Source organism: Pleurodeles waltl, chromosome 5 (assembly GCF_031143425.1).
Source record: "Pleurodeles waltl isolate 20211129_DDA chromosome 5, aPleWal1.hap1.20221129, whole genome shotgun sequence".
Classification (NCBI taxonomy): Eukaryota; Metazoa; Chordata; class Amphibia; order Caudata; family Salamandridae; genus Pleurodeles; species Pleurodeles waltl.
The window spans coordinates 48,131,207-48,142,346 of NC_090444.1; the positions used below are offsets into that span (position 1 = coordinate 48,131,207).

General features: G+C 45.0%; 1 protein-coding gene across 1 annotated transcript in view; it reads left to right on the forward strand.

Moving 5' to 3' along the window:
* Positions 1-10,544, forward strand: part of LOC138297201 (antileukoproteinase-like) — a 44,118-nt gene extending 33,574 nt beyond the window's left edge. The window contains exon 4 of the mRNA XM_069236688.1: positions 10,273-10,544. Coding sequence (XP_069092789.1) covers positions 10,273-10,277 — 5 coding nt within the window. The 3' untranslated portion in view covers positions 10,278-10,544. The remainder of the gene's footprint in view (positions 1-10,272) is intronic.
* The last annotated feature ends 596 nt before the right edge of the window (positions 10,545-11,140 follow it).

Consider the following 11,140-nt stretch of genomic DNA (forward strand, 5'->3'; position numbering starts at 1 on the left):
AACATCATTATTTGCTGCAAAACCCCTTTCTTCCATACCTCCAGCCCCACCCGACTAACGTAATTTTTTTACACCAGCCTACTCTTTGCACCGGCTTGCACCATTCCATAAATATGGTGCAGTTTTGCACCAAAAAGTATAAATCAGTGCCTCAGTGCACAGTATTTGTGCATCTGGCACCTGCAGTAGGGTGACCACCTGGCACCAAGGCCAATTCTGGACTGGACTGCAAAACAAATCAGGACAAAGGGTCAAAATTCAGGACAAAAATTCAAGAACAATCGTCAGTTTTACAGACACACCTAAGAAAGACCAGACACCATTACTTTATCAGTGCATTTATTTACTCTTTCTCAAAAGCACTGTTTATTCAATGTGGTGATTTTGTGATTGCCTCCTGGTATGCTACATGTGTGGGTAGCCTTGGTGCCCGCGATAGGAAATGCCCCAAAACACAACGTGGACACATCACATTTTCCCAAAGAAAACGGAACGGACATGTGTCTTGCAAAGTGCGTAGCTCTGGATTTTGGCTTCAAGCTCAGCTGGCACCTCCGGAAACCTAGCAAACCTATACATTTTTTAAAACTAGACTCCTACGGGAATCTAAGATGGGGTGACTTGTGGGGCTGTCACCAGGTTCTGTTACTCAGAATCCTTTGCAAACCTCAAAATTTGGCAAACAAAGGACCTTTTCCTCACATTTTGGTGATGGAAACTTCTGGAATCTGAGGGGAGCCACAAAAATCCATCTAGCCAGCATTCCCCCAGGTCTCCTGATAAAAATGGTATCTCACTTTTGTGAGTAGGCCTAGTGCCCACGACAGGAAATGCCCCAAAACACAACGTGGACACATCACATTTTCCTAAAGAAAAAGGATGCTTTTTTTGCAAAGTGCCTAGCTCTGGATTTTGGCATCTAGCTCAGCTGGCACCTAGGGAATCCTAGCAACCCTATACATTTTTTAAAACTAGACTCCTAGGGGAATCCAGGATGGGGTGAGTTGTGGGTCTCTCACCAGGTTATATTACCAGAAAACTTTGCAAACCTCACAATTTGGCCAAAAAACACCTTTTCCTCACATTTCAGTGATAGAAAGCTCTTGAATCTGGTAGGAGCCACAAACGTCCTTCTACCCAGTGTCCCCCCAGGTCTCCTGATAAAAATGGTACCTCACTTGTGTGGTAGGCCTAGTGCCCGAAACAGGAAATGACCCAAAAGACAATAAGGACACATCACATTTTCTCAAGGAAAACTGACCTATTTTTTGCAAAGTGCTTAGCTTTGGATTTTGGTGTCTAGCTCAGCCGGCACCTAGAGAAACCTAGCAAGCCTGGACATTTCTGAAAAGTAGACACCTAGGGGAACCCAGGATGGGGTGACCTGTGGGGCTGTCACCAGGTTCTGTTACCCAGAATCCTTTGCAAACCTCAAAATTTGGCAAACAAAAGACCTTTATGTCACATTTCAGTGATGGAAAGTTCTGGAATCTGAGGGAGGCCACAAACGTCCTTCTAGCCAGCATTCCCCCAGGTCTGCTGATAAAAATGTTACCTCACTTGTGTGGCTAGGCCTAGTGCCTGCAACAGGAAATGACCCAAAACATAACATGGACAAATCACATTTTCCCAATGAAAACAGGCATGTTTTTTGCAAAATGCCTAGCTGTGGATTTTGGCCTCTAGCTCATCTGGCACATAGGGAAACCTAGCAAGCCTAGATCTATTGGATGAATATTTCCACATCCCTATCCGCCTAAAGCACAAAGAGTTTTGAAAACTAGACACCTAAGGGGATTCAGAATGGGTTGACTTGTGCGGCTCTCTCCAGGTTCTGACACCCAGATGCCTTTGCAAACCTCGAAATTGGGCAATAGAAAACACTTTTCCTCACATTTCTGTGCTGCAAAGTTCTGGAATGTGAGGGAAGCCACAAACTTCCTTCTACCCAGCTTTTCCTCAGGTCTCCCAATAAAAATGGTACCTCACTTGTGTGGGTGGGCCTAGTGCCCGTGACAGGCAATGCCTCAAAACACAATGTGGACACATCACAGTTTCCCAAAGAAAATGGACAATGTTTTTGCAAAGTGCCCAGCTGTGAATTTTGGCTGCTAGCACAGCCGGAACGTAGGGAAAGCTAGCAAACCTATACATTTTTGAAAAGTAGAAACCTAGAGGAATCCAGAATGGGGTGACCTGTGGGGCTCTCGCCAGGTTCTGTTACCCAGAATTATTTGCAAACCTCAAAATATGGCCCAAAAACACTTTTCCCTCACATTACAGTAATAAAACGTTCTGGAATCTGAGGGGAGCCACAAACTTCCTGCCATGCAGTATTCCCCCACGCCTCCCAATAAAAATAGTACTTCAATTGTGTGGGTAGGCCTAGTGCCCTTGACAGGAAATACCTCAAAACACAACATGAACACAACACATTTTGCCAAAGAAAACAGACACGTTTTTTGCAAAGTGCCTAGCTGTGGATTGTGGCCTCTAGCTCAGCTGACACCTAGGGAAACCTAGCAAAATTATACATTTTGAAAAATTAGACTCCTAGGGGAATCTAGGATAGGGTGACTTGTGGGGCTCTCACCAGGTTTTATTACCCAGAACCCTTTGCAAACCTCAACATTTGTCCAAAAAACTGTTTTTCCTCACATTTCGGAGATGGAAAGTTCTTGAATCTGAGAGGAGCCACAAACTTCCTTCTACCCAGCATTCCTCCAGGTCTCCCGATACAAATGGTACCTCAATTGTGTGGGTAGGCCTAGTGCCCCAGACATGAAATGGTCCAAAACGCAACATAGACACAACAAAATTATCTATTACAAAACTACCTGTTTTTGCAAGGGGGCACCTGCGTTTTTGGTCCTGGGCTTAGCAACCAACTAGAGAAACCTATGAAACCCAGACATTTTTGAAAACTAGAGGGGCAGAAATGGCCAACAGTTGTGTGCCCCCTATGGGGAGCAACACTTGCCCAAGGGGTCAACCCTCCCACACAAAAAAACTAACAAAAAAAAAAGCTAGTGTCTTTGTGGGCCTAAAAATAATTGGCCGATCTGCCTGCTAAGGGGGGGGGGGGGCAGAAATGGCCCCCAGTCATGTGCTCCCTTTGGGGGGGGTGACCCTTTCCCAAGGGGCCCCTCAACAAACAAAACACTCATACAAACACACAGATCCCTGGCACCTAATGGGTTTCAGCCCCACCAGGGGACAGATCAGCCAAAAACATGCTGATCTAGCCGCGGGAGTGGGCGAAACATATGAATAAATCTTGCACCCAGGGCAGCAACCCTTCTCTAGGGGGTCGCTGCCCTAAGACATAAATAGTCAGTTTCGCCCCGCGGGGCTGTCCAGATGAAAAAACGTCTAATCTAGTCTAATCGAATATTGCCCCCAGGGAGCGACCCTTGCTTCAGGGGTCCCTTCCCAAAATAAATGTAAAAAATCCCTGGCGTCTAGTGGGTGGATTTCTGCTCCACGATCACGGGCCTCACCCAAGATCGTGGAGCAGGAATCGATTCAAAACTTTCCTCCTGTGTCTGTTTTCCCCCCAAACCACCCGCCCCCAGGAGAAGAATATACCTTGTGTACATCCTCTCTCCAAACGTGCAGGGTGCAAATGGCTTCCAGAGCATCCCCGGCAGCATTTGATGAGGTTGGCACGCTGTGAACGTGCCGATGTCATCAGGTCACTAAGGGAGGGTCGGGGTGGAAAAGGAAGCAATTCCCTTTACATCCCTGCCCAGGGGAGGGGGCTGGGAGACTCACATGGGGAGCGCTAGGGCTCCCACCATGGGCCAGGTGCAGGATGAGCTGATCTCACCCCCTGCACACGGCAACCGTGGCAGAGGGTGAGACCAGCTCGTCCAGGGCACCCAAGCAGTTAAAGTAAGTAACCGTATGCTAGTTTAAACAGGTTGAACAAAAACATCTGGCTTGCCTCAACCTCCTATGGACTTTCAACCTAAACAAGAATAATGAGACAAAGCAGATGGTGTGGGCGACAGTCTCACACCTAATGTCAGGATGTGAGGTACCCACAACTTGTCTGTAGTCTCACAGAATTAGAGTGTACATTCAGGACTCTACATTTATCTCACAACTGGGAGCCCAGACTACCAATCAAAGAAAATAAAAGAGGAGGATGAACTTTAGATCAAATTGGAGATCACAGCAACTGATTCATAGGGTTGTTGCTAAGAACTGGATAAATAAGGAAGAGAAGCGCAAGGTCGGACAATTCCTAAAATCAGACAAGATGGGTTCACCAAGACTGTTGGAAGGTATTGTGTACCTGGGGTGTTATTTCTGTAGACAGGAGAGAAACAGAAGAGGCACTGTCAAGTAGTTGAACAAGCAGCACCTACTCACCATGGCAAACTCTTCAGGTGCAATGGTCCACAGGGTCCGCAGGCTGAAAGGTGAGCAGGGGCCAGGCCCCTTGTGAGATTGTGCATGGTAATTGCCCAATCTGTCCATTTCTTAAAATGGTTTTGCAATTGAGTAAAAGCAAAATCAATGATCTGGGTTATCCCTAAGTGCCAAGTACAAATAGAATCGTCAAACTATTTAGGATGTAAATTGCACAAAGAGAATGAAAGAACACAAGAGAGATTTCAAAAATGTAATTGGTGTTTCTTTAGCATATGGTTCTGTTTTCCCTTTTATATACAATTAGACCTCGGTATGAACTGGGAACCAGTTACCTTTCAATTACTAGTGAATAATATCTACCATTTCCCCACTGATTTGCAGGATGGAAATCTCGGCAGAGCATCATGGTCCCTCCAAACTCAGTTTTCTTTTTGGTCTTCTCTTCTGCTTTCTGTAGGTGGTGTGCAACCCTAGTAATAGTATTATTATGCAACACTTCCTCTGCTCATTCTTCAGTCCTTCTTCAGACATGCAACACATCTGATTTGGTCGCTGGGGTGCCGTCGGGTAGCTCTTTCCACTGTAAAGCTACCCATGACTGCGGGTGGATTAGACCTTCTGCTATTATTTAGCTGCACAGGTCCAATGGGTGGCTCGCTGGCTGTCTGCCCGCCCCCCTGCATGAGATGGGGTTTATCTGTAAAGATATTTAAGGAGGGCTTACTCCACTGTTCATTGTTTCCTACTGACCATTCTACAGACCACCATCTGGGGTTATCATGCACAGCTTTCTCTTGCCTTGCTCGAACCTATAAGCTCAATGATCCGAAGAAACCCTGTGCTCCTGCACTACCTTTGCTAAGCCTTCCCACTTGCACAGGATGGCTGTTCTCAGAACAACTACATCAGTGGCATGCTGAAAGTATCTTAAAATTGGGTGATTTGTTTCTGGACGGCGAGCTACAAAATTTCCAAACCCTTGTGACAGACTACCCTCTTCACCTAGGTCAAATCCTTACTTACAACCACCTTAAACAATCATTAAATGCCCTATTTCATTTCTGCCACCTAGCACTAACCCTACATGAGGTGTTCCAGAAGCTCTACACCATAGGGACTGGCAGGAAACTGATAAGATGGGAGTGCATACCTTTCCTGCAACATAAAGACCACTTCAGATCTTCTCCTCATATTACCTGGGTGATTCATGTGGCTAAACTTCCGCAAGATACAGACTAGACTAAAATACTGGACTTTCCCCACAAAGTATCCCACAGCTGTCACTTTAAGTACATTCATAGAGCTTCCTTGGGAATGCATTCCATCCGTTGCTTGCCATTGGCTTTGTGGTTTGTAACTCACATTTCGCTGCTTTCAGTTTGCTGGCTTTATTTTTTTTAGGCTATCCAGCTTGAGTTTGCCCATTCCCTTGCCCAAACCTTATTTACAGTATCTTTCAGAGTGCTCTCTTTCTGGAAACAGGACTGTAAATCTTGTTTTTATCTCATCACATTTGCTGTGCATTCAAAGAACAAGGTCAAATGTCAAGCTCTGTCTTCGGTGGGAACTTCGTGTTTACTTTTCTTTCTCTGACTTCAAAGTGAGAGGATTAATGCAACAATCTTGCTGGATACTGGGGGTAGGAAAGTTTTTTTTCTATCACATGCAACATTTAAATAAACTGCAAGGAATTCAGAATATATCAGATTTAGGAGTACAAAAGAAGCACATTTTTGTTAATTCTGAACTGTGCTGGAAACAAATATTTTTATATGATTAAACAAATGATTACATTAGGTGATGCAATTTCCACACATCATCCTCTGTGCACTGTATAATTGTATTTGAAAAGCTTTATGTCTGTGCAAATGCAATGGTCAATTCAATCAAAAATGTGTTGTTACCACCCCATGCATACTCCACTCTACTCTACTCTGCACCACTCCATACCACTGCACCCTACTCTGAACCACTCCACTTTATACCACTCCATACCACTGCACTGTGGGACACTGAGCTCTTCTCCACTCCACTCTATGCCACTTCACACTCTGCCTCTCTACTCTACTCTGTACCACTGTACTATATGTCAATTCACTTTATGCCACTGTACACCACAGTGCTGTGGACCTCTGCATGCCATTGAGTCTAGGTAACACCAATCTACTCCACACAACTCCACTCTATGCCTCTCTGAAACACTGCACTCTATGCAACTTCACTCTATGCCAATACACTCTATGCTAGTGCACTTTACTCTAACACTCATCTCTATGCCCCTGCACTCTACATCAATACATTATACGTCACTCTCATCTACTCTGCACCACTGCATTCTATGCCACGGCGCTCTACACAACTTTACTCTATGCCATCACACTATGGGCCACATTAAGACATTGGCGGTATAAGCCGCCTACTGCCGTGGTGACGGCCGGCAAAAAACTGTCGCCGCGGCTACCATCTGTTCACCAGATTATGACCACAGCCTGACTTCCGCCACAAGAAGGGTGGAAATCCGGATGTGGTAATACTGTCGGATGGTGGTAAGGTGGTGCTGCTACCACAAGCACCTCCACGCCAGTAGACCGCCTCCAGCTGTATCATGACACATGCTACAGCCTGGCGGTGTTCTTTTGGCGGGCGCTGCTGGCGGTAGCAGCGTCAAGTCCCATTCCCTGCCAGAAGACCCCTCGATGCAGGTAAGTTGGGCTTTCGACAGGGGAAAGGGATGGGCGGTGTTGTGTGTGTGTGTGTGTGTAGGTACGTGTGCATGAATGTGTGAGTGTGTACGTGAATGCAACTGTTTGTAGTGTTGTTTGCGTGGGTGTATGCATGTGTGAGAATGCATGTACAAACGGAAATGTGAATGCTGCACCCAACCTGCCAATTTCATAATGTGGCGGTATGTACTGCCAGCCTGGGCGGTACAACCACCACATTATCACCTACCGCCGGGGTCAAAATGATCCCCTTTATGCCACACTACGCAACTCCACTCTTACCTGCACCTCTCTACTCTACGCCACTTCACTCTACTGTGAAACAATCTACTTTACACCACTGCACTCTGTGCCACTGTATTCTAGGCCACTGCGCTCAACCCTGCACCTCTCCAATCTATGCCACAGCACTCTATGCCACTCTGCCCCACTGCGCTCTAAAGCACTGCACTCTACTTCAATGCTCTCTATGCCAGTGCACTCTAAACAACTTCACTATATGCCACTGCACTTTATTTTGCACCACTGTACTCTATGCCACTCTACTCTATGCCACTCTACTCCACTATACATCACTGCACTCTATGACAATCTACTCTGCAACACTGCACTCACTGCCACTATACTCTACATCACTATACTCTGTACTACTGCATTCTGCACCAATACACTCTATGCCGCCCTACTCTGCATACCTCCACTCTACGCCACCCCACTCTACAGCACTATACTCCACTGTGGACTGCATCACTCTACACTACTCCATTTTATGCCACTGCACTCTGTGCCACTCAAGTCTACTCTGCACTCATGCAACCGCACAACTCTAAACTACTGCACCCTCTGCCACTCCACTGAATGCCATTCTACTCCACTGCACTCTATGCCACTCTGCTCTGCCCCACGCCACTGCACTCTCTGCCAATGCACTCTGAACAACTGCACTGTACCCCACTGCACTGCACTCTGCACCACTGTATTGTATGCCACTGCTCCTATGTCACTGTAACCCACTCTACACCACTGCACTAACACTCTACTCTGCAACATTGCACTCTCTACCACTTTACTCTATACCACTCTACTCTGTACTACTGCATTCTACGCCAATACACTCTACACCACTGCACTCGATGCCATTGCACTCTATGCAACTTTACTCTGTATCATTCCACTCTATGCCACTGCATTCTGCAGCACTATACTCTACTCTGCACTGCACTACTCTATGCTATTATACCCTGCACCACTGTATATCACTGCACTCTATGCCACTCAAGTGTATGCTACACTCTACGCTACTGCACTGTACACCACTCTACACTACTGCACACTCTGCCACTCTATTGTAAATCACTCTACTGTAAGCGTTACACTCTATGCCACTCTACTCTGCACCACTCAACTCTGCACCCCTACACTCTGCTGTGCACCACTCTAATCTATGCCTCTGTATTCTATGCCACTACATTGTACGCTGCTGAATTCTATGCCACTGGATTCAATGCCATTTCACTCTACACCAGTATATTCTGCAACACTCTAAACCAATGCACTCTACATCAGTCAACTCCACTGCATACCACCCCAATAAATGCTACTCTACGCGATTCCACAGTATGCCACTCCTAAACACGACACTCTCTGCCACTCCATTCTACAACACTGTATTCCACTCTTTGACATCCCACTCTGCGACACTTCGCAACATTTTCCTCTATGCCACTAACTTTTAGCCATGCTGAACAGCAGCTCCTCTGGTGTATAACATCGCTAAAACACATTGGCAAAGCCAATAACTCTAGCGTAGACGACCTATTGTCTTTGCCAATGTTTGTTAGAACTACGAGGTACTGAGGTCCCAGAAAGAACTGTGAACTGTGACTGTGCAAGTCCTTATTTTAAACATACATTACACACATCATAATATAGGCTGCTACAAAAGAAGCAAATACATTTAGGTTAAATAAAAAAAGTCCAAATAAAATACAAATTTCAATAATATACAGATTATATCTAGTGCAAATATTTTTTATATGAGTCCATTAAAACCACACACTCCAGAGCTTACCTTGGAACACCCTTACTGTACCTCTCTAAAAGAAAATATATTTGCCATCAGAAAGCTTCAAGGGACTCCTTTGATTAAGGTCAATAAAAGGTTTCCAAGCCCCTTTGCATTTGCAGATTTACCAGTTGAGCAAATTTGCATTTCTTTAGGGAAGGAGACACCCTGGCAAGAAGGCCTGTTTCGTATCCGTCTGCCCTTCCATCCCTCCCAGCACAGGAGACTCCCTGCATTTCAATCTAGCTAGGGAAACTGATCTGTCCTAATTACATTTTGTCCTTTGGGTGAAAGGCTAAAATTAAGGCCAAATGCTGTCCGGCAAGCCTTTCATCACAGGCAACGGAAGGTAGGGCTAAATTACAGGCAGTTCATGAAACTTTCAGACGGGTGGTCACCCTGACCTGCAGCGATATGCGTCAAGTAAAATGTGTACCTTCACCTTCAAAATACTACTGTCTACATAAAATGTTTTGTGAAACCCAATTACTGCCAAAAATAAAAACGAAATATGGTCTGCCCTGATCATAGGATAACATAGAGTGGCATGACTTGATTTCTTTCTTGGTCTAAATTGTGGTGAAATTTATGGATTTGGCTGCATTCACAGATTTACAAGTAGTGGTAGACCTGGGAATGCACCAAAATGCTACCCCTTTCCAGGGGAGGCATAACTAGGAGAAATATCTTTATCCTCATTTCTTCATCTTTCTATTTTTGCTGTATTCTACAACACACATAGAAAGAGGAAAATGCCTCAGGGGATTGTGTTTTTGCAGGAAGGTGCCCCTTCCTGCACAAAAACAATCCTTCTTACTGTGCAGGCACCTTTGCACCGTGGTGAAATGGTGACTGTTTTGACGCTAGGCAGCCAAAATGGTGCCAGTGCACGGACAAAGGCATGAATGCAATGATTTATTTAAAATACGCTGCCTTCCACCCCTTTCCCTATCATGCAGAGGAGAAAGGTGATTGGCTGCAGTGACTTACCAATAAAGATGGACCTAAGTGTGTAGTTACATCTCATTGTAAGGATTTCAGGTGCACCTAGGATTGCTTCCATGTATAAATTTATATTCACCATTATTTTCTTTACTGTTTTAGGATAGAGAAGCATGTCTTGGACTACCCGTCAACGTCCTGTCAAGATCATCCCACCAAACATGGCAGGAGGACTTTGGGCCAATGGTGGGGTCTTCTGTCTCTTTAACTCTGTGATTGTGGTAGTCCACCCTTGAGTTGAGTGCTGTAGATTAGGCCACTGGGGGGAAGCATGATGTGTTATCTTTAAAGTGCAAAGATAATAAATTCTACATTGTGAACATGCATTCATCTCATCAAAATAAAGACCTGACACAATATTGAACAGTGTTTAATTGTTGATGATGTAAGACATTGCAGTGGCATACAGATGTAAGAAGGGCATGGCCATTGAGGAGGCGAGTGCCATTTAAGGCGGGCAGTGGGTACCATGTTGAGAGACTGCCACAGAGTCACAGACCGTGGAAGACACTGAGAGCACAGACCCATGTATCTGATGAACAAGCAGCATCTTCACTGGGTCGTCATCACAGTAGTTGGAGTGTGCAAGGTGCAGTAATATGAAACAGTTTAGTCATTGTTTTTTAAGACTGCTATGTCCAGCCGGATGTGAGGGATTTGTTTATTATTACTATGACAATTGTGCGAGAAAAGTAACCAAACAATAATAACGGTAGCGACTGTGTAGCTATGGTTGTCACATTTTCTATTAAAATTCTTTTTTTTTTTGTTTACTTGAAACTCTCCCAAAAAGTAGCATAAGTGGTTCCGTTTTTGCATATCAAGTTTCATGCAGATCTGTAGAATGGAAAAATAGTAAAGCTGAGGTCAAACGTATGCATTTTCTCAGATATAGTACAGTAAACACAACATGGGGCTGGTTTTATCACCTTTTGTTGAATAACAGGAATATGATCAAGTCAAAAATAAA